The sequence below is a fragment of the Podarcis tiliguerta genome (assembly GCF_965153285.1).
Source record: "Podarcis tiliguerta genome assembly, chromosome: 16".
Classification (NCBI taxonomy): Eukaryota; Metazoa; Chordata; class Lepidosauria; order Squamata; family Lacertidae; genus Podarcis; species Podarcis tiliguerta.
This window is the reverse complement of record NC_139549.1, coordinates 14,150,638-14,176,379: the sequence shown is the minus strand read 5'-3', so window position 1 is coordinate 14,176,379 and position 25,742 is coordinate 14,150,638. Positions and strand designations below refer to the sequence as shown.

Genomic DNA, 25,742 nt, shown 5'->3' with positions numbered 1-25,742 from the left:
CTCCACAAGGTGTCTGAAGCACTTGGTGGGGGCAGCCGCTTCATGTATGGCGGGGGGAAGGGTTTTTCACAGGAAGAAATACCTCGTTTGGTCTGTCCTGATTCTGATTCCATTGTGGCAGAGGGAAGGGCATTCCGTGGTGCTGGGCCAATGGCAAAAAATGTCTGTTTTCCGGTCATTAACTTGTGATCCTGTGGAGGGTGTGGTGCCATGAATAAGGGTTGAGTCCTGTGCTATTTTTCTAGAAATAGAGGTGCCAGAACTCACCACGAACACCTCCCTTGTTCTCTTACAATGGGAATGGTGCCGGAATTGAGTTCCGGCTGGGGAAAAAGAAAAGCCCTGGTTATATCCAACATTAGTCCCACTCAGAGAAGACCTATTGAAATGAATGGGCATAACATTGGACACCGACCATCATTTTCACAGATGATCTGAATGGTATTAGTTGTCTGTGTGCTCTAGGGACTAGCTCCTTGTCCTGCCGATCTCTCTCTCTTTCCTTCTGTGTCTTGTCTCATATGCACAGTGTTCTTTCTTCTCCTAAAGGTTTCCCTCCGATGCCGGTACCACCATCTGGGTTTGCTGGGCTGACAGAGGAAGAGCTGCGGGCCATGGAAGGCCATGAGCGGCAGCATTTGGAAGCCCGTCTCCAGTGCCTGCAGAACATCCACACACTCCTTGACGCTGCCATGCTGCAGATCAACCAGTATCTCACTGTGTTGGCAACAATCGGGTAATCTCCCTGGTTCTCTCCCTGCTCCCCAACAATGTTTTGTTGCAGCAGGTCTTGATTCTGCAACTGAACTGCCTTGAGACAAGCCTTCGTTTCCTTAAAGTAGGCAGGGGTTGCTTGGAATTGGAGCAGTTACTGTATTTAGAGGTTAACAGGCTGGTTGTGTGTCCTGGTGCGCGGGTGGCTTTTGGTGGTCACAAACTAGAACAAGCCTAGTTTGGCCCTGCAGATGTTGCTGAACTACAGTTCCCATCATCTCAACAAGCATGGGCATATGGACTGGGGTAATGGGGATTGTAGTTTAGCAACATCTCGCAGGCCAGAGGTTCTGCTCATCTGCCCCTGGACTACCCTAACTTCATTTCCTACTTGGATGGTCTCTTTCTCCAAGATTAATAATAATAATAATAATAATAATAATAATAATAAATTTATTTATACCCCTCCCATCCAGCTGGGTTTCCCCAGCCACTCTGGGCAGCTGCCAACAGATTAAAAACAGAATAAAACATCAAATATTAAAAACTTCCCTAAACAGGGCTGCCTTCAGATGTCTTCTAAAGTCTTCCTGCAAGGGTGAGACTGCTTGAATTCCACAGGGAAAGTCTTAAGAGTGTTGGATTAGCTTCAAGAGTTCAAGCCAGAAGGCTGACTAAATGAGAGCCAAGGATTGGGGATGTTGCCCCATCTCCGTGAGTAGCAATAGCAGAATAGATTGTGCAGCTTAAGTAGAAGTGGAATCACCACTGACTTTGGCTATGATTTGAAGAATTTGTGCTTGAGCTTGGTTTTCCCTCCTCCCTTCTATTCCTTTTTCCTCTGGCAGCATGTCTTTTAGATGGTGAGCCTGAAGGCAAGGACGATTTCTATTTTCTGATCTGAGAGCCTTTTTGACCAAGAGGGCAGGGTATAAACATTGCTAGTAATAGAAGTATAATGTGTATTCCGATATTATTATGGTGAACCAGATAATTTATACAGGCCTCAACTTTTGACTTCTCTTGTTGCATAAACTTGCATTTTCTAGCTCTCCCCACAGGCTTACGGTAGTATGTAAACTGTTAGTTTCCTCTGATTCTTTTCTTCAGCCACTGATGTGCAGACTGTGTTGCATGGATCTGATGGCAATCTGTTGTTCCTAGTTGATTTTTTTTTAAGGATACACCATTTGGTTTTCTACATCTATAAAATGAGAATTGAAATGGGAAAGCGGTATCATGTCCAAGCCCAGCTAGTAAGTCACAGATTGCCTGTGTGTGTGTGTGTGTGTGTGTGTGTGTGTGCGTGCGCATGAGTGTATGATCTTGACACAGTTCTTGCATTTTGCCTGCTGGATCTCTTACCTCTCTGTCTCTCGCAGGACGCCCCGAACTGCACAGCCACCAAGTGCCCCAGCCGCTTCAGCACCCCCTTCGGAGACCCCCAGCCCTGTACCTGGCACAAGTGAACCCGCCACCACCACTTTCCAGTCTGCAGATAGCACCTCTTCACCTGCAGAAGAGACAGACGCGGCAGATCAAGCAGGTAGCCAGTCAATTGGTGCTAAGGTTGCTTTTGAAAGGGGGATACAGTTGCGGGCAGCATGCCAGCTTTATTAGCTTAAAGTCAGCAGAGCATGAGACTCTTACTCATGTGTTTGAGCCCCACGTTGGGCAAAAGATTTGTGCATTGCAGAGGGTTGGACTAGATGACCCTAAGGTCCCTTCCAACTCTACAATCTGTGATTCTATGATTCTAACACATTTTACTTCTTTGAAGCTGCTGGGTTTTGGATTCCTGGCTGCTGGTTCTCCTTAGCATGCTGCTGATGCTAATGAAATGTTTAGTGGGGGTATCACAGAAGTAACATAGCCCCCACTTTCTGCATTTTGACAGTCAGGATTTGGTCAGCCTTGGGGAATGCAGTGGTTACTGAGTCCAAGTGTACCAAGGGTGACTTAGAAAAGATTTGGCCAGGGGGTTAAGGATGGAAAGAATTGCCCTGATCAGTGGACAGGGGAGCCTGTTTCGGATGCAAGTATGGGTGTAGAATGAATGGTTTTTATTTTAAAATGGAATATTATTTGCTTGTTTAAAACATTTGTATCCTGCTATTCCTCCAACAGAGTCCAGGGAACATAACAAATAATGAATGTTACAGCCCTGCCATAAATAAGAATAAGACTATAAAATAAGACATCAAAAACAGCAATAAAGTTAGGAGGAGAATGGAAATAGACAACCCCTAAATTTTACTAAAACAATTCCCAGCTGAGTTGAAACAACAAGTATTTGATTTACTTAATTTTTTGTGTAAACCGCTTTGAAGGTTTGTTTTTTGCATTCAAGCAGTATATAAATTTTATAAGACACACACACAACACACTTTGAACTAAAAAGACTAGAAACTTGATGCTGAGGAACGCTACCTCCTTGTGTGTTTGTGCCAGTTTTGGCACAGACCCCCCAAATTGTGGTGTTTCTCCCTCCCCAGATCTGTCCCCAGCAGCAGCCGGTGCCAAGGGCTACACAGAGCCATCTGGCCAGGAGCAGGATGGAGCTCAATCTTCCCCAGAGGAACCAGACACTGCAGAGCTGCGCAGGCGCCGACTTCAAAAACTGGAATTTCCTTCTTCCTCCTCCTCCCATTGATGTCCCTGCTGCCCCCTCCCAGCCTGTGCTATTTCTTTCCCTTTTCCAAAAAAAAGAAAAAAGACGAAGAAAAGCAACATGCGGTGAGAGAAAGGAGACCTGGATGCCTTTTACTTGCGCTACTGAGTGCTGATGCGATACACGGCCGCCTCTGGGGAGGGGGGGGCACACTTTTCTGCAGGACCGGAGAGGGTGGGAGGGGGACGCGCCTCCAAAACTTGACTCTGCCTTGATTTCTAACTCTTAAAAGAAAGCGACTGTCCATCTTACAACATAGACCAGTCTTATTCTGACCCCCTCACAGAAGGACAGCAATGCCTCTAGTTCCCAAGTCTGTCTCGTCTCAGCCAGACGGACTCTTACTCCACGGGAGCAGCCTGAAGAAGGCCCTCCTTCCCTTTTGCACACCTTTTGCACACCTGGCTGAAAGCGTTTCCCCATCAACAGTTTTGGAGGGTGGCTTCTCCTGCGGGCAGTTTGTTTTTGTTTGTTTAGTTCTCCATTTCTGACTCTGCGGCGGGATTTTTAGGTGGGTTCTTCGTTGGCTATTTCTGAGCAAAGCAGCCTTTTCAATTTTGGGGTGGGGGAGTGGAGGCCAACTGAATGGAACATATGCTTGACATTTTTGTAGATGCTTTTTCACAGTAGCTGTTTTAAGGCCATAGCTTCCCACCACGAGGTCTTTTCTACCCTCCCAAACAAACAAACACACACCCTGGGGAAATGGCAGGTCACCTCAATGCTTAATTTTGCTGGCTCTCTCTGAGCTCAGGTTGAGAGGAGGCATATTCTTGGCAGCAGAGAGTGTGAGTCTGAAGCGATTGCTCTCCCCTCTCTCTGTGGGCATACGGCTTGCGATTTAAAACTATTTCGTACTCCCTTACCTGACTTTTAAACAAGGATTCCTCCAAGCAGCAGTAGATGGAGAGGAGGTCCTGGGGTCCTGCTGTGAAAGGGTTACAGGGGGAGATGAGATGTGCCCTCCGAGGTGGCCATCCGTCTGCCTTGCCCCTCTGCTGCTTCAAGGGCTGGAGTCAGGTGTTAGATGACTCTCGGCTGCAGCCTGTGTGGGCCTTGCAATGCCTAATCCAGAGTCCTGAGTTCTGAGCACGCACAATATGTGGCAGGCTGTGGGTGTAATCCTGAGAAAGTTAGAACAAATGTAAGCGCCATAGGACATCTGAGAGCATCTGAAAGCACGTTGGTTAAGTAGAACGTCAGCCACCGAGCCCTCCCAGTGGTGATTTGCGTTTCCAGTTCTGGCACCCTCTTTTTCTGCTTCCATTAATTCCAGGTTTGCCTGCTCTTCTTTGCAGCCCCTGTTCACTCTCTCTTTTTCAAATGCTCAGACCCAGCAAATGCTTATTTGAGAGTCACCACAGACAACATGCCCTCCCCTTCCTCAGCTCCTGAAGCTGCTGGCATTGGGGAAGAGGCCTTTTGAGACGTTCCTGCCTGTGTCTGTCTGGCTTCATTTATGGGAATAACGCCTCCTTTCTGGCGTCTTCACAATAATGTCCATCAGCTTGTAGATCCCAGCTATGCCTGATCAAGCTGTCTGAAAGGCAGCCGGGAGAGGAGAGGAGCCTGTGATGGGGCTTCCCTTCCCAAAGGCAGGGCCCCCATGTTACCCGAGCAGCTATTCTGAGAGTGGGGTTAGGGGGCTGGAAGCGTTTGCCTGCTTTTGCATCTCAGTGCACTCATTTCCGGCTTTGCAGTGGGGTTGGTGGGGACAAGACTCTTGAGTGTGATGCTTTCTCCCTTGCTTTAAAAGAACAGGCAGTTTTCAGAAACTAATTGGGACACATTCCTCAGCCGGCGGATCCAGCAGTGTGTGCTTTTCCCCTGCACCTGGGACCCCCATGCTGTAAACAGTCTGAAGCTGTCAGGCTCCCTCTGAGGTCCCTGCTCCCCTGCAGGGTGGAAAACACTGTCCTGGCCCAGAGATGGTGCCAAGGGTCTCTGCCCCTTCTCACTGAAACATCCCATGCTCCCAGCAAAATGCTGCATTGTTCAGCTCATGGAATATGAAGTCCCACCCCACCCCCTGGCAAAATGCCTGCTTAATTCTGTTTTCATTCCTGGGACACCACCTGTAGGACCATCTATATTTGATGCTAGACTGCCTCAGATTTCTTTTTTTCAGAGAAACTGGGCCACCTTCCTGTAACTCCCAAGTTGTTTGGGGGTCTGAGTTGTCTCATTTCAAGACAGGTTAGGGCATTGTGACATGCAGTATTCACGTTTCTTACTCGGCAGAAGAGGAAGAAAGCAATCAGTTTAGATTTGAGGTGGTGCTTGTGGGAAGAGGCAATGGGAAGGGTGGCTTAAAGTATTGATTTCAATAAAAGACTTTGATCACGGCTCCTGTTAGCTTCATTTTCCAAATTTTGGAAAAGGCTTCTGAGGGTGGTTCTCCCTTTGTCCTCTTGCTCAGTAAAACTAAGGTGGATTTACAGAATTGGCAGATAGGAGAAAGTTAGCACGCGCCACGCTTTGTAAAAAGGTGTCCTAAATCTGACACAGTGGGCACATCTCTGCAAACCACCTGCCCCTTTGAGGAAGGCAAGAAGCAATGACTGACAAGTGACTTTCTCCTGTCCACACCTCCCCTGCAAATCCAATTTTGTAACGTTAGGAAGAGAACATGGCTCCCGTCTCGTTTTGGAATGTGCATTGGCAGTATGTGGCTAATGTTAAGAAAGATGCATACATCCCCCAGGAGGTAGAATGTCACGCTCTAATTATAGCATTGAAAGACTATCCGTAGTAGAACAGTTTTGCACATGGACAGCCTTTCTGTTTCAGGAAGCTCTATATGTGCAAAAAAAAAAAAGGAATCCTGAATCAAGTACATATCACCATCTTGGAAAATGTCCAGTGACCTTGTATTAATGCCTGGCAAGAGTTTTTTTGGGTGGGAGAGCTTGCTGTGGGTAGCACAAGGCAGCCGGGTTGAAATCTCACCCTTCAAATGCCTTCCTGCCCTTTCTATGCTGTGTCCCACTAACCCAGGGCTCTGTTGTTCATACTCCCCCCTTCCCCGCATTGCGCTGTGGCCTTTCTGCCAGTACCCTTCCTGATATTTTTACTTTTCAAGGAACCCATATGACAGTGTTTTGGAGGTGTGTTACATGTAAGCCAGAGATTGGGAACCTGCCAACTTTAAATGTCTTGTTGGACTTCCAACTCCCATCAGCCACAGCTGGCAGTCAGGGATGATGTGAGTTGTTATCCAGCAACTTTGGGAAGATTGCAGGTTCCTCACTGGGGTATAAATACTCGACCCTCTTAAGGGGGCAGGCAGGATTGATGGTCTGACCCCATCAGTTTGGATTCTGCCAGGGGGTGCAGTTGGTGGCTCTCCCTTCCATTTACTATGCAGGTTTTGCCTAGGCCTAGGAATGAACCTGAGATCAAATATGCCATTGTATAGCACTTTGAAGCAAGCTCGGCCACCTCCTTTTTCAGTGAGTGAATGCCATCGCTCAGGTGTGCCATGGATGTGTTTCCTTCCGCAGCAGGGAAGGGAAAAATTGGAGGAGCAAAAAACCAACACACACACGAGTGACAACACCTGTAATTCAGGCATGGGGAACCTTTCGCTCTCAAGATCAGTGTTTCCCAAACTTGGGTCTCCAGCTGTTTTTGGACTGCAACGCCCATCATCCCTAGCTAGCGAAGACCAGTGGTCGGGGGTGATGGGAACTGTAGTTCAAAAACAGCTGGAGAACCCAAGTTTGGAAAATGCCGATCTAGATGTTGCTGATGTCCCACCAGTCCCTGCAAGCAGGTGGTGACTGAGAGAATGGAAGCTCTTACTCAGCAACATCTGGAAGGCCAAAATTCTCCAACACCTGCTGTAAACAGAAGAAAAGTTGGCAGAAAGGGTAGAAGTAGGGGAGAGAGGTGGGCTTGCGATTACTTTGTCTTGCCAGTGGATTTTTCTTGCTCCTGGCACTGCACACAGCCCGTCATGGAGGCTGTGATTTGAAATTGAGGATTTGTTTCCACACAAGTGACCCCCTGAAGACCAACAGCCATGCAGAACCTGTGATGTCACTGGACTCCAACTCCCCATCTCTCTGATCAATGGGAGGTGGAGCCCGGCAACACCCAGAGGACCGCAGGCTCCCCTATCCCTGACGTACAAGGAGGCTTTGAGTTTTTGTGGCCTGTTTGCAGCTGCTCAGCATATTATTACCCATATGATTCCCTCCCCTCCCTTTTTAAACAATAGCTTTTGATTTTGTGTACACTTTCTCTCTCGTGAGCCAAGTGGCCTTTTTTTCCACACCTCCAAAAACACATTTGAAAGTGGCCAGATTGTGTTACCTTCCTCACAGCCTCTCCTGCAACATTTCATGGGTTTTGGAACAGATAATTACATGCATTTTGACAAAGCAGCCTCCCAGGTTTTACTTCTGCATTCCGGGTCTTAACCAAATGAGATGGCTAGTCAAAGTGATAGCGGAAATCCTACAGCTGCTGGATTCCCCCTTTACATAAATAGTGGGAGGGGGAAATGGTATTTTGTAAAAGCGATTGCCATTTTGTTGTTGTTTACATGTCAAATTCATTGGGTTTTATCCAATGCCCATCATGGCTTTGAATGGATCAGCCCGAGTATGACCTGGATTAAACCTGTAATACGTCATTTAAGAAGAAGAAAAATCTGTTTTCAAATTGTGTCACCTGGGAGAAGGGAATTGCTTTGGGAAGAATCTATACCTCTGTTCACATTTCTTATTTTTAACATCAGTGGTGTTCAGTTGGCTCAGGGTCCTTTTGAATGCCGCAAATAATAATTACTATTTTTGTCAAACTTGGCTCCTTTAGGAGTTGATATGAATGCTGTGTGTTAACATGGAGGTGAAGGAGGTTTGGATAATTATTTAATTTTTTTGTAAATACTGTATAATTTTTAATAGCTTGAACCGTGTATATACGTCAAATAAAAACTTGCATTAAAAATGGTGTGCTATCTGTAATTCTGTTGTGCAGAGAAAGTAGCTGAGAAAGGGTTTTCCTCTACCTCCCGATACCAAGAGCTGAAGGTTGGAAGACTTAGGAATAGACAAAAGGAAGTCAACCCATGGCTTGCATGGTTCTGAAACAGCATTAGGCAAATTCATGAAGCATAAGGTTCCCTGTGGCTGCTAGCCACAATGGCTGTGTTCTACCTCCATGGACAGGCTTTTTTTCCTTGGCGATCCCTCGTAGCCGAGTAAGATTGTCTTCCATGAACACAGTTTTAACAGTGAGTCCATGAATGTGGAGGCCAATTCTGAATCCACACGTCCTTCTACGGTGGGGACAGAGGTTTCTGGACGTGAGTTGATCATGGTGAGGGTTTGCCAAGCGTGTCTTCCTCTTAGCACCTTTCTCCCTTTCGTCCTGAGTTCCAGCGTCTTGAAAGCCCATGACACCTTTGGTAAAGGCTGTTCTCCAATTGGAGCACTCGCAGGCCAGTGTTTACCAATTATCGGTGTTTATACTGCATTTTTTTAGATTTGCCTTGAGAGAGTCTTTGAACCTCTCTTGTTGACCCACCAGCATTACACTTTCCATTTTTAAGTTTGGAATAGAGTAGTTGCTTTGGAAGACGATAATCAGCCATCCACACATCACCAGTCCAACAAAGTTGATGTTGAAGAATCATTGCTTCAAAACTGGTGATCTTTCTTCCAGTACACTGGCATTAGTTCACCTGTCTTTCCAAGTGATGCGTAAATTTTTTTTGAGACACCGTTGATGGAATCTTTTGAGAAGTTGGAGATGGCGTTTATAAGTGGTCAACGTTTCACAAGCATACAGTAAGGTTGGTAGTACAATAGCTTTGTAAGCAAGTATTTTGATTTTCCTGCGAATGTCAAACACATTGCACTTCAATCAGGACAAAGCTGCACTCGCAGAGCTTAGGCGATGCTGGATTTCGGCATCAATGTCGGTCCTTGTGGAATGATAACTGCCCAGGTAGGAGAAGACCTCCCTGCAGTCTGACAGTGAGAACCAACTGCAAGTTGTTGGATTCCACAGGGCTTTTGCCTGATCCAGGTGGTTTATTTTTATTTTATTTATTTATTTGATTTCTACACTGCTCTTCATCAAAAGATCTTGGGGCGGTTCACAAGATAAAAAATACAAAATAAAAAGCACAAATAGTTAAAACAACAACCTCATAAGAAGTTGCAATCAAAACACCTCTGGCAGCATTTTTAAAAAACAAACCATGATTATTTTTTATGTTACTTCTACTTCAGTCAGTTATTTAAATGGGCAGTTGCCCAAAACACTTATGGGTGCAGAACCATGATTTTAAGTCTGAGGGCCACATTCCCATCTGGGCAAACACCCAAGGGCCACATATCATGGGTGGGCCAAAAGTAGATTTGTTTATTCTTGTACAGGAAGCTTGCTTCTAAAGACACTCTCCCACCCTACCTGAGAACCGCCTGCTATTCTATCATATGCAACAAATAACTTCTAGGAGACATGATGGTAGTTTATTGTATTTGCAGTGCCTGATATTTTTATGGTTACTGCTGCTCTTTTTGTTCCCTTTGTGAATGATGCCATGGCCTTTGGCTAGTGCAATAGTTTATGATGTGCACATTGCAGTGGGTTCAGTGAGAGGGTGCGCCCTGGGGAACTTTGCAAGGGCAAGATAAAGAAGCTTTGGAGGGGGGGCGGGTCTCATTATGCTCCCAGGGCCTAAGGAATCCTCCCCACTGGCTTACTGCATGACGATTACTTGGAAGCAATTATCCACTTCACTTTTGGACAGGTTTGCAGCCCTTAAATCCCCCGCCCAAGAAATCTAGGATTGCTATTTGCAGCCTGAAATAAGAGGAAACGTGAAGCCAGGAACTACTCGACAGCTGGCTGTGTTTGCTGTCTGAAAGCCACCTCCCAGCGATCTACTGAAAGTGAAAGCAGAACGAGAAGTTTCTCGCATGAAATGGCGCCTGTTTATTCCTGCCGGCTGTGAAGACGGAGCAGCAGCAGCGACCCGGGCCGCGGTGATCTGAGCATGCACAGACCCCCCCTTGCCTCGGCTCTCTCTGGCCCACCATCAGAGTCAGCGTCCAGAAGACCAGCAAGGCTGAGCATCTCTGTAATCGGGCAGGTGAGTGCTCTCCGCCCGGTGAGCTGAAGTTAATGGTCCCAGTTGAGGACTCTGGGGGACTTCCTGACATTTGGAATCTGGCCAGCAAATAAAAGATGAGGGTCACCGAGCATACACAGAGTGCATTCTCCCTCCAACACAGAGCGGTCATTGTCCAGGGTTGTTGTGGTCGTCGTTAGTCCTCTCCTTCAATCTTCTCTCCCGCCCCACAAAAATGTACAGTATCAGCAGCCCGGGACCAGGTGCTTTGAGAGACAGCCTGTCCGCAAGGGTGTAGCCAGGATTTTGATTGTGGGGGGTGGGAGGACTTGGTTTGGGGGGCAGGACTTTTGTTAGAGGGGGCAGAACCCACGTGATCGGTCCATTAGTTAAGTATTTCTATAGTTTTGCTTTATTTTGGGGGGGGGGACTGCCCCCCCCCCGTTTATGCCCTTGCCTCTCCCTGCTTAGTGTTACTGAACTGCAATTCACAGCAATTCTGACTGCTGGCTGTGCTTGCTGGGGCTGATGGGAGTTGTAGTTCCGCAGTACCTGGCAGGCCAAAGGTGACCCATACCTGGCTTAGATCACCGGGGAGTATATTTTGCTCATGGCACTGGACCCTACAGAATATCACAGCGCTGGGTCCTGAAAACAGGCCTTTTCTGCTGTTGTCGCTGTTCTGTGGAATGTGTCACATGTGAAAAACGCAGCCTCCACCTGTTGCTTCAGAAGTCACGTTTTTGAACCGGTTTGCCCACCTGACTCATCAGATCAGACCCCAATTCTCTGTTTTTCTCTCTTTTTATAAAGCGTTTTTTACTGTTATCATGACACTGTTTTCTTGCTTTCATTACTGCTTTAGTGCAGTGTTTTTTTTCTTTTTTCTTTTTAAATATTTTTATTCATTTTTATCTTTAACAATTACCATCACAAATAAATCATAATCATATTCTCTGAATCCCCAGGCTTCCCTCCACCCCTCCATGGTTTCCATTGTTATTCTTTTCCAGCTGCATCTTGTAATGTTCTCCATATTTTCTTAATACTCGGTTCTCGCCATAGTTCTCGCTACATTGCAAGTGTTTCTTAGAATCCTGCCAAAGTTTTCAATTGTTTGCAGTGTTCTTTTAAGTAACTTAACAGATTTTCCCCATACTTTATTAAATTCATTATCTTATTGATCTCTGATCTTCCCGGTCATTTTCGCCATTTCAGCATTTCAAACAGTGGGGTGCTACTCACTTCCAGGTGAGTCTGAGCGCCACAGGCTGCACCCAGGTCTTTCTTGCATGCCTGCCTTGCCCCCTTGCTGTGCCACAGCCTTTTGGTTGGTCCAGTACAGTTCCAGACACGGGTGTAGCCAGGATTTATTTTGGGGTGGGGCAGAACTAAGCTATCTGTGATTGCTCAGTTAATTAAGTATTTTTATTTATTTACTTGATATGGGGGGCAGTTGCCCCATGGCTCCAGAAGCTCCTCACATCCTCCCCACAGATGGCAGGGAGGACACAGAAAGATTTCGGGGGAGGAAGGTCTCCCTCCTTTGAGGGGGAAGGGCCTGGGGAGGTATTAAGGAAACTGTGAGGTAAAAGATTAATATTTATTGCTATAATAATTACTGCTGCTGCATAAAGTGGAATTAAAAAGGGTTAGAGAGGAAAGTATTAATGAATGTTAAAATAACATCAGATTGAATGTATAAGGTTATTGGAGTAAAACTTTAAAGATTAGAAGACCCAACATCTTAAGTTTTAAGCATTGAATAAGCTATATTAAGACATTCAAATCAAGAAAGGAGGTTAAATATGACAGAGGGAAGGGATTTGTTGTTTAATTGTATGAATTGGAATACAGGGAAGGGAGACTCGGGGAAGTCAGAGAAACAAGTTAATGCAAGATCAATATGAAGATAAGATTGTTTTTATTTCTGTTGTCTGTAGTATGTTATGTTTGTGTAATTCTGTATGTTTTTGGTGTATTGTTTGTTGTTTTTGTTTTGCTTTGTCGTTTTTTTTATGTAAAATCGAATAAAATATTTATTAAAAATAAATAAATAAAGAGCATTTCTCCACTTTGAAAAAAAAAAAAGAGCACAATTTCTGTTCTCATCCTGAAGCAAAGTTTCTTAACCCGAGGTACTATTTCTGGGTTAGCGGAGTCTGTAACCTGAAGCGTATGTAACCCGAGGTACCACTGTATTCCAACATTGATTCCCCCCCCCCCTTTTTCATTGTCTCCCTTTCAGTCTTTAGCGAGTGGCATCATAGCAAGGTGGAATCCAAAATGGCTGCAAACTGCAGAGGTGTTGTGATAACAGAAGGTAAGCTTGTGTCTGTGAGTGACAGGTGGACTGCTGTCATCAGCAGCAGACTTGCAATTGGGATTAAGGAATCACAGCCGAGTCAGACCATAGCACTGTAGAGCTGGAAGGGACCACAAGGGTCATCTAGCTCAACCCCCGGCAACGCAGCAATCCTGCCCACAGCCGGTCCATGTAGCTCAGTACACTGGCTGGCAGATAGGGGTCAGTCCTAGCCCTAACCTGGAGATTGCCAGAAAGACCTGAGACCTTTTGCATGCAAAGCAGATGCTGTACCGTTGAGCTGTGGCTTTCCCCCCGATATTATATACATGGTTCAGCAACCCAACGTATGAGTTGCAAAAGACATTATTTTAATTATGTAGAAATCTAGTACCAGTTCTACTATTTGAGACTAGATAGTTCTGATTAATCTGTTCAAGAAAGGGCACTTGAGGGAAAAAGCCCTTGAAAAGTTGCAGAAAAGTTTGCTTGTTGTTCACTGCCCTGATATTTTAGGATATGGTGGAGGGGGAAACCGTGTGTGTGTGTACACAGTGGTACCTCGGTTTTTGAGCGTCTCGGAAGCCGTACATTTCGATATTCAAACGCCGAAAACCCGGAAGTAATTGCTTCTGTTTTCAAACGCTCCTTGGAAGTCAAACGGCTTCAAACTGCGTGTTTTTCAGTTTTTCCAATTGAACCTGCAGGCCAGCCTTTGCGCCTTGGTTTTCAAACGTTTCGGAAGTCGAATGGTCTTCCGGAATGGATTACGTTTGAGAACCGAGGTACCACTGTATATAAAATGTACAGTGGTACCTTGGGTTAAGTACTTAATTCGTTCCGGAGGTCCGTACTTAACCTGAAACTGTTCTTAACCTGAAGCACCATTTTAGCTAATGGGGCCTCCCGCTGCTGCCGCACCACCAGAGCACAATTTCTGTTCTCATCCTGAAGCAAAGTTCGTAACCTGAAGCACTATTTCTGGGTTAGCAGAGTGTGTAACCTGAAGCGTATGTAACCCGAGGTACCACTGTACTGGTGTCTATGTGGCTAAAGCACCACATTTCTAGGCTTCCGGGAGTGTTTCTCTGAGGATTCCAACCCCACAAAAGCAACTTCTGAATCCTGGCTGCGTTCATGGCTGCTGTGCTGTCTCTTTTCAGGGGACCTGCAACACTTTGTCAAACACTTAGAGGCTTTCGCAGAAGGCCAGCTAAGGAGAGTCACAGAGTATTTCCACCCGGACTTGATCTACGTCATCGAAAATGACATCGCCCTGGTGGTTCAGGAACTGAGGAGCAGGAAGGTCATTACACCTGAGCAAGCCCAGGTAACAATGCTTTGCAGGTCCATAAAAAAATGTATGGTATGGCGGGGGCTGCAGTTCTAAGGGAACGGTGGATCCTCAAGAACACAATCCCAAATGCAAGGAGTGTTGGGGGGGGGGGTTGGCCAATGCAACCCCCGTCCTGCTCTGGCCTAAGGAAGGAGCTGTGGGGCAAAATAACCACACTTACCCGGAAGCCTCTAAATGGCAGTCGGCCATAGAAGACCGTCGTATTGAGAAAGACACATTCTGCAAACAGGGAGTCTGGAGTCTGGGGTTAGTGTTGCATTTTGGTTTTTTCTTTTAAAGTTCAGACAAATTCATGGAGATGGAGAACTGTCGGCAGCCATTGAACATGGAAGCTTAACAGAACTTCCATTTCAATGACAGTATACCTGAATATCGGTTGATAGGAACAAACAGCAGAGGAAGAGGCCTGCCAGCTTCATATACTGCCTGCAAGCTTCCCTGAAGCATTTGGCTTGGCCCTACGGTGAACAGGATGCCGGCGTAGCTGGGCCCTTGATCTGAGTGAGAAGATTGCTATATATTTTTTCCCCATCAGCAGCTAGCTAGCTAGCTAAACTCTGTCTTCTGTGTTTCATTTAGATCTATGAAAAAATAGAGAAGCACGAGGATTCAACCGCAGCAGCAGAGAAGCTAGTTGCTGACCTTGCCAGTAACAAGGCTTTGGCAATAGGGCTTTGGAAGAGTCTCTGTGCTCTGAGGCGCCACTGGTCTCATCCCAATCTTGAGGTGATGGTGGGGGAAATCACCCGCAAAGGTAATATATTGTCCCCTGCTCCCTGAGTACTGAGAATTTTCTTTTTGTTTTGTTTTTAAGGTGTTTTTAAGGTGTTACTATAGTGGGACATGGCTGGCGCTGTGGGTTAAACCACAGAGCCTAGGACTTGCCGATCAGAAGGTCGGCGGTTCGAATCCCCGCGACGGGGTGAGCTCCCATTGCTTGGTCCCTGCTCCTACCAACCTAGCAGTTCGAAAGCACGTCAAAGTGCAAGTAGATAAATAGGTACTGCTCCAGCGGGAAGGTAAACGGCGTTTCCGTGCGCTGCTCTGTTTCGCCAGAAGCGGCTTAGTCATGCTGGCCACATGACCCGGAAGCTGTACGCCGGCTCCCTCGGCCAATAAAACAAGATGAGTGCTGCAATCCCAGAGTCGGCCACGACTGGACCTAATGGTCAGGGGTCCCTTTACCTTTACTATTGGTATATAAAGTCTGTAACAACTCAGGGCCAGTTTGCCTGAGCTCGCCTTTCCCCACGTACGCTCACTCAACTGCTTCAGTCAGTGGAATTGGCAGTGCTAGCAGCTGCTGTTTACAGTCAAACCTCTTCTCACATCCGCCTCCACTTGTGTCCGTTTTGCCCAACGTCCACGGCAAACCCAGAAGTAAACGACGGGTTTGCCGCCGTTTACGCAGGAGTAGGCAATTGCTGCCTGCACACGACGGCACCTCTCCCAGTGACCCATTTCGACCTCCGGACGGACCTCCAGAACGGAATATGGTCACAGTAGAGGTTCCACTGTAATGCCTGTTCTGCATTTGTAAAAGTGTGGCATCACTTGGGAACTCCCTGCCTATTGGGATCAAGGAGATCCTGTATTCTTTTCAGCATCTGCTGAAAACATGAATGTCGAGACAAGCCTTCCTAGTTGCTTAGAAAGTTGAGGTAATTTTAATCTGTTTTAGTATTTTAACTTTGGCGTTTTTAAAGTAGTGGTGTCTTTCCCACCCCCTTGCATTTCAGTGTTGTTTTTTGTAAACAACTTTGAGTGGTTGTTGTTTTTTTACAATCAAGCAGCGTCTAAATTTTATTAAATAAGATATAAAAATAAGTAACTGCAAACAGTTTATTACTACTATCAATATAAAAGCGGATTTGTTGTGCCAGAGTTTTTGAATGCACTTTCATTGGGCCAAACCTACCTTACCAGCACCCTACAAGATGGTGACGTCCAGAGGCGACTCTGTTTTAATCCAGTTCTCCTTGTGATGCAGCCGGCCTTACGGTCGGGCAGAATGAGTCAGCCACCTCAGGCAGCAGCTGCTAGAGAGTGGGGTTGGAGGGAGCAGCAGTGAGGCTCTGGAGGACAGAGCTGTGCTTGTGCCCTGAGGCCTGACCCCAGAGTCAGCTTGCTGTCCCATCACCAGTGTCAATGTCAGAAGAGTGGCTGGGGAAACTCAGCCAGATGGGCGGGGTATGAATTTAATAATAATAATAATAACAATAATAATAATTAATAATAATAATTAATTTGACTGTCAGTCCAGTCAGCGTTGTATATGCCAGGTGGCTTAGACGATGCCAAATTACATTTCCAACTGTTTTGCTTTTTCTCTTTTTTTGAAGATCAAGCGCTACTCAAGGAGATTCTCCTAAATGAAACCGGACACAACCTTGCCCCGGAAATGAAAGGTACCTGATAGCAAATAAAAATAGTTCACCAACACTTCCTGTTTTCCACTGAACCAAATCAAGGGAATCAGATTTTGGTCAGGCAGGGGGCACTCAGTGAGCAGCTCCCCCTGCAACCTGAAAGAAGTGGGACGTGCCAACTCAGTGTTTTCTTAAGCTGCATCTGATCTTGGATGTTCTGGGCAGAGTGGTGGGCCTTGCTTACCTTGGAGTCAGCACCGCAAAGCACCATGGAGATCTGAGGGTGAAGCAATTATTCCTTTCTGCATTGTGGTCCTACTTTATACAGCCGTACCTTGGTTTTCAGGACAGAATGCATTCCGGAAGTCCGTTCGACTTCCAAAACATTCGGAAACCAAGGTGCGGCTTCCGATTGGCTGCAGGAGTGTCCTGCAGCCAATCGGAATCCACGCCAGACATTCTGCTTCCAAGGCAAAGTTTGCAAACCGGAACACCTACTTCCGGGTCTGCGACATTCAAGTTCCGAGTTGTTTTTGAAGTAAGCTGTTCGAAAAGCAAGGTATGACTGTATAAGGGAGCATTGAAATGGGATGTGCAACTCAACTCTTGGGCCAATTTGGACATAATGATGAACCATGGCTTATTGTGACAGAAGTGACCTACCGAAAGCCATGCGCTTACATGCCTCTTTCTGCCTTCCCCTCTTTCCAAGGATCTCAGTTTTGCTTATGTTTTTGATTAATATTTTGTCTGTACCCTGAGCTGTGTTTAATCGTAACTAGTGTTTGTGGCAAATAGCCCAGTTCCATAACAACCCATGCTTTTCAAGTTGCCCTGTTACAAACCATAGTTAAGATTAACCACAGTTTCTTGGATGTGGTGAAAGAGCAAGCTAAGGGTGCAGAGCGAAGGTTTATGGCGATTTTCAAACCAGCTCACTTGCTCTCAGTGTTTCTTGTACGGATCATCTACCAATAGCCGGAGATGCTACAATCCAGGAAGTGTTTGCCTATTTGATCTCCTGTTCTGCTAGGCTGGGCCTAATTCAGTGAACCCTACAATCTTTTTCTTCTGTCCAGCTTGTCAGGATGAACACAGACGTATTCTGTTGGAACAGACCAAGTTGCTGAAAGAAACTGGCCAAAGAACACGGTCCGAGGGGCAAAGTTTCCCCATCCTCAACCGCTACGTGGATATAAAAATAGTTGCTGATGTCTACTTCAGGAGACAAACGTTTCAAGAACATGAGGCACTGGCTGCTGCTGGAGAGCTGAATGAATATCGCCTCCGCCACAAGATGCAGGTGGAGCTGGAGAGAATCACCCCGGACCGGCTTTTCCGTTGGTGCTATCGATCAGGCCGGACGCCCCACTTTGTGATGGTGAGCGGTGTAGCCGGGGTTGGCAAGAGCACCCTAGCGCAGAAGTTTGTCTTTGACTGGGCCACTGGAAAACACTACCAGAAATTCACTTTTGTTTTCTTCTTCAAATTCCGAGACCTCAACGCGGTGGGGGAAAAGACCAGCCTAGAAAGCCTGATCCAGCGGGAGTACCCCAATTTACACTCTAAACTTGACGCAATTCTACAAGAACCCCAAAATTTGCTGTTCATATTTGACGGTTTGGACGAGAGCAATAGTAACCTTGACTTGGGCAGGAACACAGAATTTTGTGCCCAACCAGGAGATGTGAAACCGGTGGGGGTGATTGTGGCCAGCCTGCTGAAAGAGAAGATTCTGAAGGGCTGTTCCGTCCTCCTGACCAGCCGCCCAAGCAATCTTGCCCGTTTGGAGAGAGAGGTCCTCCACAGAGTGGCCAGTATTGTGGGCTTCCTCTCCCAGGAAAGAGAAAAGTACTTCCACAACTTCTTTGGAGAAGCAGCGGTGGCCAAGGAGGCTTTGGCCCATGTCAGGGAGAGCCAGGTTCTGTACACCCTCTGTTACAATCCCTCTTACTGCTGGATTACTTGCACAGCCTTGCAGCCTTGCTTCACCTCTGAGGCCGGACAGCCACATCCCCTTCCCAAAACGGTAACTCAGCTCTTTGTGAGCTACATCAGGCATGTGATGGTCAATCACACGAAGGAGCTCCCTGAGCGTGAAAGGGCACGGAAGATGATGATACAACTTGGCTGGCTGGCTGAATATGGCCTCCAGCATCGCACTCTTCTGTTTGATCAGGCACAACTGGAAGCGTTTAATGTGGATTCATCTCCCCTCGTCAAAACTTTCCTGGTGGAAAACATACAAAGTGCCACTTCACCTCCTGTCGTCACCTATTCTTTTGTCCACCTCACCGTCCAAGAGTTTTTTGCTGCCCTCGTCCATTATTTAGACTTCAAGGAGGGCAATTTTGGATACATAATGGCAGCAGTCCAAGAAGCCCAAGGTGGGGACTACGAAATTTTTCTTCGCTTCCTCTCTGGCTTGTCTCAGTTTGCAACCAAGGCACCGCTGGAGGCTCTTCTGGGGAAGTTCTCACCAGAGACCGCTAGGCAAGTCATTGACTGGATCCTGAAGACGGACTGCAGTGATTTCCTCCAAATGGAAAGGCATCTTGATGGGAAAAAGAGGACCTTGAATTTCTTCAATTTGCTTTTCGAGGCACACAACAAGCTCCTTGTGTCTCAGGCATTGGGGGGTGATGGTGATGCCTCCATGGACTTTTCGGAACTGTATCTGATGCCTGTGGACTGTGTCATCCTTGCTTATGTGCTGAGTTGCTGCGGGAAGATTGACCTCCTGAATCTTGATACGTGCTTCATTCAGAACGAGGGGCTGCAGAGGCTCAGCCTTGAGCTGCACAGAATCAGAGAACTGAGGTAAGCAGCTGAAATGCAATTCAGGGCTGATGTCAAATTACAAGTACAGTCGTGTCTCGGATCCAGAATGCCTTGGGAGACGAACGTTTCAGCTCCCAAACAATCAAAAAGCGGAAGTGAGTGTTTCAGTTTTCAAACGTTCTTTTGGAATCTGAACGTCTAGCGGGGCTTCTGCAGCTTCCGATTGGCTGCAGGAGCTTCCTGCAACCAATCAGAAGCTGCGTTTTGGAAGTCGAACATTTCGGAAGTCGAACGGACTTCCGGAACGGATTCTGTTCAAATTCTGAGGTATGACTGTACTTTCAAGGCTTGATCAAACATTCCAAACAATTGATGGAGCAGGGTTCACGTTGAATTTAGTCTTTGGACCTTGCTAAATCTGCCCAACCCAACCCCCAACCCCCATGAACTGAAACAGCACCTGCAGAAGGATTGGGGCCCATGGTTCCAACTACTTTAAATGGGTATGTTGCATACTTCACGACGAGTGTTATTTAGTATTCAGGCATCTGCCACAGAGCCAGGCTAGGCCTTGGGCATCTGAATGTACCTGAGACCGACAAAGACTCTTCCTATCCAAAGGTCCCTGCGGTCAGTGACTAGAGCCAAGGGCTGGCACAGGGAGACTGAAGCCAGTATCGGGATCAAAATCGGCAAAAGTTTTTGCCTTTTCGATGAGGCAGCAGATGCAGAGACAGGCAGGCTCCAAGTGTTCATATTAGACCTTGCCAGTTCAGAAGCTTCATACAGTCTGCCAGTTGTGAAGGTGGTTAGGGGAACCTATGACTCTTAAAGTGGACTAATAGTTATGTCAATGTATTGTGTGGATGTGGCCCTTGCCTACCTCCCTCTCTGTCCTTTCCCCATCAAGGTAGATGATGTCTGTTAGCTTGGGGGCAGGGGAAGGGGGGGGGACCATCCAACTACAGCAGGTCCCAATTTTGATGAAAAAGTCTCCCAAAGCAGCTTCCAAATTATCAGTGAGAGGACAGTCCCTTCCTTCAGTCCCACAATATAAAGCATGTGACACAAGGGGGGGGGGCAAGGTCTACAGTGACTACTAAATGCGTTTTGCATTCCTATAAATTCTTTCTCCTTTCACAGGCTTTGCAATAATGATCTGAGCAATCCATCCACAAAGGAGCTTGTTTCTATCTTGAAACATAAAGAGTGTCGACTGGAAATCCTGAGGTATGTTTGTTGCAGCTAATGGGCTATTCCTTACCAAATCCTCACTGGGTCTGCACTGGAAGAGCCAGAAGGTATTTGGGGAAAGGCATCTTTTAGCAAATGTTCCTGACTCAAAACTAAATTTTGCTCTCGTGGCCTTTGAATTCTGATTCTTTTCACAATCTGTTCTGTTGTGAGTTGTGGGCAGTTTTGTTAGCTGGGTGAATGCGTAAGCTTCGGTTTCTCTTAGTTTCTCCCAGGGTGGATTTGATTTAAATCAAACTGATTTAAATCACTAGTCAGTAAGACTTGATTTTATAGAAAGTTCTTTATAGCAAGTTATGCCAACTGGATCGATGTCACGATCTACAGGAATAAACCATAGGAGAAGTTCAGATTGGCAGTCGTCATTACAACGATCTTTGTCAAAGCCCAGCAGTATTCCACATTTATTTATTTGTTATCAAGACTTGACACTCACCACTCAACGCTTCACTACGTGTTTAATAATACATTTTCATGAAACAGAAATGTACAGGCGATCAGGTACTTCTGGAGGCATGAAAGAGAGAAAGAAGCAACAGCAACATTGGGCTGGCACTTAACTGTTTCCCACAAGCCACAACCTCCTGCCCCACACCTGAAAGATAAGGGGCAGGTATAGATACAGCTGTATAGGGGGGGAATTGGTCACTTCTGCCTACTAGTCAGAACTGCCCACCAGGGTGGGGAGTTCAGGATCCAGCCTTGCAGAATCCAGAGGTATTTGGTCCCTAGTAAATGAGTTTAGGAGTCCAGCCTTTAAGAAAGAAAAAGAATTGAGCTGTTCAGAGACACAAACTCTGTGTGTGTACATATTTTCCACCTTCTCTTCTTCATTTCCTCCCTTTGCTCTTCCCAGCTTGGCAAAGAATGCGCTTACTGGACAGTGCTGTAAAGACCTGAGTTTGGCCCTCTTGGAGAATCGGACCCTTTTAAATCTTGACCTGTCCAAGAACAAGCTGCAGGATCAGGGCCTCTCTAACTTACTGAAGGTGTTCAGAAGTCCGCAGAGCAGGATACAGAAACTAGTGTAAGTGTCAAAGCAACCACCTCAAGGTGTGCAGAGTATTTTAAAAGATTTGCAGGTCACCTGTACATTTCCAGAGGCTTTGTTTCAACCTTTCAAAGATGTTTATTAAGAAAATATATGAGCAGCCTTTCTGTCAGGTACTGAAGGTGATGTTCCTAACCCCTAAGCCAAACAATAAAAAGCCCCACTGAATTACTAAGGTGGAATCTACACACGTATAAAAAAAACGCTGTGGAAATGCTTTTTAATTTTATTTTTTTGAAAAATACATTGAATTGTGCACAGCTCACTTTTGCCATCTAGTGTCACAATTGTACATTGCACTTGACTACACATTTAAAACGTTTTACAGTGGTACCTCAGGTTACATACGCTTCAGGTTACAGACTCCGCTAACCCAGAAATAGTGCTTCAGGTTAAGAACTTTGCTTCAGGATGAGAACAGAAATTGTGCTCCGGCGGCGCAGTGGCAGCAGGAGGCCCCATTAGCTAAAGTGGTGCTTCAGGTTAAGAACTGTTTCAGGTTAAGTACGGACCTCTGGAACGAATTAAGTACTTAACCTGAGGTACCACTGTATTTGCAGCTGTATAGCTGAGTCTAAAGTTGATTTTCTTTGAGTCCCAAAAAATAGGGGTCGTGTTATACCTGAGTGTGAGGCTCTGAAGAGGTTGGTGCACCTTTTGACGTCTTTGCTTCCTCTGTTGCAGAATCCAGGAAAATGCCTTGTCGGATGTGTCCTTTGAGGCACTTTGCTCTGCTCTAGCCGACAACACCAGCCTCAGGTATCTGGACGTGAGTGGCAACCCTTTCACGGATATGTGTGCTGAAGATGTGCACACTCTCATTTTGACTTGTCCTGCTCTTACAGAAATCAGGTACCATCAGGCCTCACTCTTCCTAAGTGAATTCACTCGTAAGGGAATTTAAACTTCTACACCTTGGAAGTTTGGAGGGATGGTCAGCCTGTGGCGGCCCCCTTCATTTGTGCATTGTTTGTTGTTTTCTGAACATGCAGCTGTTTAACCTGACCTCCAATGCTTGAGATACATATTTTGATAACCCGCCATATTCTTGTGGCTGTAATTTGTTTTAAATTGTTGTGACCTGCCCAAGGACCTTAGGCTGAAGGGAGGGTAACAAACAGTCAAATAATGATGGTGATAACATTAAAAACGACCACCTGCCTTCCCAAAAAGACTGGGCATTTTGCGATAGGGAAAATGATAGGAAAAATCACTGTTATGTGTGATTCGAGGCAACATCATGCAACCTCCCTGCAAAATGAATTGTGATGAATCCTCAAAAAGCAGGTTGTCAGGAAAGTGCCCTTTGTCCTGCCTTTATTGAGCATATGTACTGATTTGTTTGGGGGTGGTTATATGACTATGACGCGGGTGGCACTGTGGGTTAAACCACAGAGCTTGGACTTGCCGATCAGAAGGTCGGCGGTTCGAATCCCCGCAACGGGGTGAGCTCCCATTGCTCGGTCCCTGCTCCTGCCAACCTAGCAGTTCGAAAGCACGTCAAAGTGCAAATAGATAAATAGGTACCTCTCCGGCGGGAAGGTAAATGGCGTTTCCGTCCGCTGCTCTAGTTCCCCAGAAGCGGGTTAGTCATGCTGGCCACATGACCCAGAAGCTGTACGCCTGCTCCCTCGGCCAATAAAGTGAGAAGAGCACCGCAACCCCAGAGTCGGTCACGACTGGACCTAATGGTCAGGGGTCCCTTTACCTTTTTTATATGACTATGAGGTTTCATCATAAATTTACATGTCTTCCCTTTATTCATTCATGCGACACTTTGAGTGCATTTCCCCATCACTTTCCAACCTGCAGTAATTAAAAAGAGCATGTATGTTTTTCTAGAGCAACAGAGTTCTTCAATCTGCTTTAAATGTGCAAACCTAACGTTCCCCTTTGCCATGTTCTACTTACTTTTTTCTTTCCTGAAAACCGCAATTATTGGCAATCTACCTGAGTAATAACAGTCATAGCTACATTTGTTGTGTTTTTTCTAGGTTAAACTTAAGTGATATCAGTCCAGCGATGGAAAAAGATCTGAAAAAGCTGGATGGTTGCAGAGAAGGCTTCAAGATCCACATTTAAAACTCCTTTTTCCCAATTATTCTTTATTAATTTTGTTATGTACTGAAGTTCTCACCCTGGGCCAGCAGGGGGATACTGTAGATAGTTTTCCCTCAGGTCCACATATGCAAATAAGGGATTGAAAGTGACGTTCAGTGATTGGATAGTTACAGAAAGTTGTTACAGTTGCATTGTAGTGGAGCTGTATATTAGCAGGCTGGCTGAACCCTTCAGTTCAGTTCTGTTATGGCCTGTGAATAAATAAGAGCTGTTTGAAGAATCGCTGTGTCGTCTGATATGTTCACCCACAACTTAACAAATTTTCCAAATTATTACTCTTGCTCATTCTTCTTCTTGCTCTGCGTTGCTCCATCAGACTCCTGGTCCGATCCAAAAATAATTATAAATAAAATCCATTCAACCTCAATCAAGTGGGGGAGGGCATAATAAAACCATGTTGAATTCCTTGTTGAGCATAAATCAAAAGCCTCCCCCCTCTTTTCTGCGGTAACAAACAAAATAACACAACACTGGCTACACACGTCTCTTTCATTTTGCAGGGGAGGACAAGAAGAAATAAGACCATTTGAAAACCATATGAAAGCACAAAGCACCTTGTCCTCCCCCTTCCTTTCCTGGCTGTTGTAAGGATTCCCCAGCTTAAAAACACACACACAAAAAACACCATTCAGATACCTTCAAAGAACCAAGCTCAGTACTTTTGGCAGCTGATTGATCGCAGCCCATTGGCATGTCGATCCAGGAGTGCCTCTTGATTAATGCCAATATTCCAGATTAAGGAGAAACTGACCACAAATCATGCAAGAGACGGAGGCTCGTCTATGGCAGGGACACACTCCCAGGTCGCACCCATTCTGCCTTTCAGGTTGGCAGACACTGGCTTGAGCGGCACAGCAGGATGCTTTGAACTCCCCAGACCCCACTGGGGAACTGCCTCATAAATCCTGGCTTTCCCCTGCCTGAACCTCCCCGATGCCCATGGAGGGCAGCAAAGGGCGACCGCCATTGACTCATGACCCAAGCCGGAAGCCCCAAGACCCGCATTTAAAGCTCCTGCAATGACTTGCGTTCTCTGAAAGTCTCCAGTCAAAGTGGCAGAGCGAGATGGACCAAGTGAAATTTCCCCGAGAAGGGTGGCAAAGATGGCGAAGGGCCTTAGTCAGACCCAGGCCCAACAAGGGAAAAGGTTGCAGGATGAGACTGAGAGGTGATGCAATACCTAGAATGAAATATTTGAAAAGCCGCCACACAGATGATGCGGCAAATTTGTTTTCTGTTGCAGCAGAGGGTTTGAATTACAAGCAGTGCCGGATTTACGTATAAGCCAAACAAGCTATAGCTTAGGGTCCCACTCTCTTGCCCCCTCCCATATACTACTTCTTAATTGTATTTCAGTTCAACAATTACTTTGATAAAATACATATTTTTTAATGTGCAAATGGCTTCAGATACCTATTAGGTCCATAAATTACCATATAGCATATATTCAACAACAAAAACAGTGATGATTTGTTGTTGACAAAGGACAGCTGGACATATAAAGGGCCCATTACCTTCAGTAGCTTAGGACCTCATCAAACCTAAATCTGGCCCTGATTACTAGTATGGGGATTTCAGGTAGGGGATGAGCTGTCTGACAATGGAGCAAAGCCTTTAACCCCCCCCCCCCACACACATTGGGCTTTGAAAATAGTTTGTTTTATGGTGTTTTGGTTCTATTTTGTCATGTGCTGTTAGACTGTAATAATCTGTACAGTGGTACCTCTAGATACGCACACCTCTGGTTGCATATCTTTCAGGATGCGAACATGGCAAACCGGAAGTATTTTTCCGGGTTTTGCCGCATGTGCAGAAGCGCTCTACATTCCGTGTGCATGTGCAGATCTGGCACCTCTGGTTGCAAATTCCTTGGGATGCGGCTGGACCTCCGGAACGGATCTCGTTCACAGCTGGAGGTACCACTGTATTTGGATTTAGGAGGAGGAGGAATATTAAAGAGGGCTGGGGGAGTTGGAAATGTGGAAAAAAAGGTGGCATTGAAAAGCACCAGTAGGAAAAGAGGGTGAAA

The 25,742-nt window shown here is 46.1% G+C and overlaps 2 protein-coding genes across 13 annotated transcripts in view; both read left to right on the top strand.

The window, feature by feature from the left end:
• SYVN1 (synoviolin 1) overlaps window positions 1–8,341 on the top strand; it is a 29,236-nt gene extending 20,895 nt beyond the window's left edge. For all 10 annotated transcript variants that reach the window (XM_083418761.1, XM_083418756.1, XM_083418758.1 and 7 more), the window contains 3 exons: window positions 550–736; window positions 2,097–2,260; window positions 3,210–8,341. In XM_083418761.1, the coding sequence (XP_083274887.1) occupies window positions 550–736; window positions 2,097–2,260; window positions 3,210–3,367 (509 nt within the window). In that variant the 3' untranslated portion in view covers window positions 3,368–8,341. The remainder of the gene's footprint in view (window positions 1–549; window positions 737–2,096; window positions 2,261–3,209) is intronic.
• Window positions 8,342–10,100: 1,759 nt separating this feature from the next.
• LOC310667073 (NACHT, LRR and PYD domains-containing protein 12-like) lies at window positions 10,101–23,933 on the top strand. Of its 3 annotated transcripts, none has more exons than XM_083418729.1 (10): window positions 10,101–10,496; window positions 12,731–12,798; window positions 13,944–14,110; window positions 14,717–14,891; window positions 16,480–16,545; window positions 17,586–19,326; window positions 20,431–20,517; window positions 21,398–21,568; window positions 22,277–22,444; window positions 23,587–23,933. In XM_083418729.1, the coding sequence occupies exons 2-10, from the start codon at window positions 12,762–12,764 to the stop codon at window positions 23,672–23,674; spliced, it is 2,700 nt and encodes an 899-aa protein (XP_083274855.1). In that variant the 5' UTR covers window positions 10,101–10,496; window positions 12,731–12,761; the 3' UTR covers window positions 23,675–23,933. The 3 variants fall into 3 exon arrangements, with proteins under 3 accessions (XP_083274855.1, XP_083274856.1, XP_083274857.1); XM_083418730.1 differs by having other exon boundaries at window positions 12,724–12,798; XM_083418731.1 differs by lacking the exon at window positions 12,731–12,798 and having other exon boundaries at window positions 10,104–10,496.
• The last annotated feature ends 1,809 nt before the right edge of the window (window positions 23,934–25,742 follow it).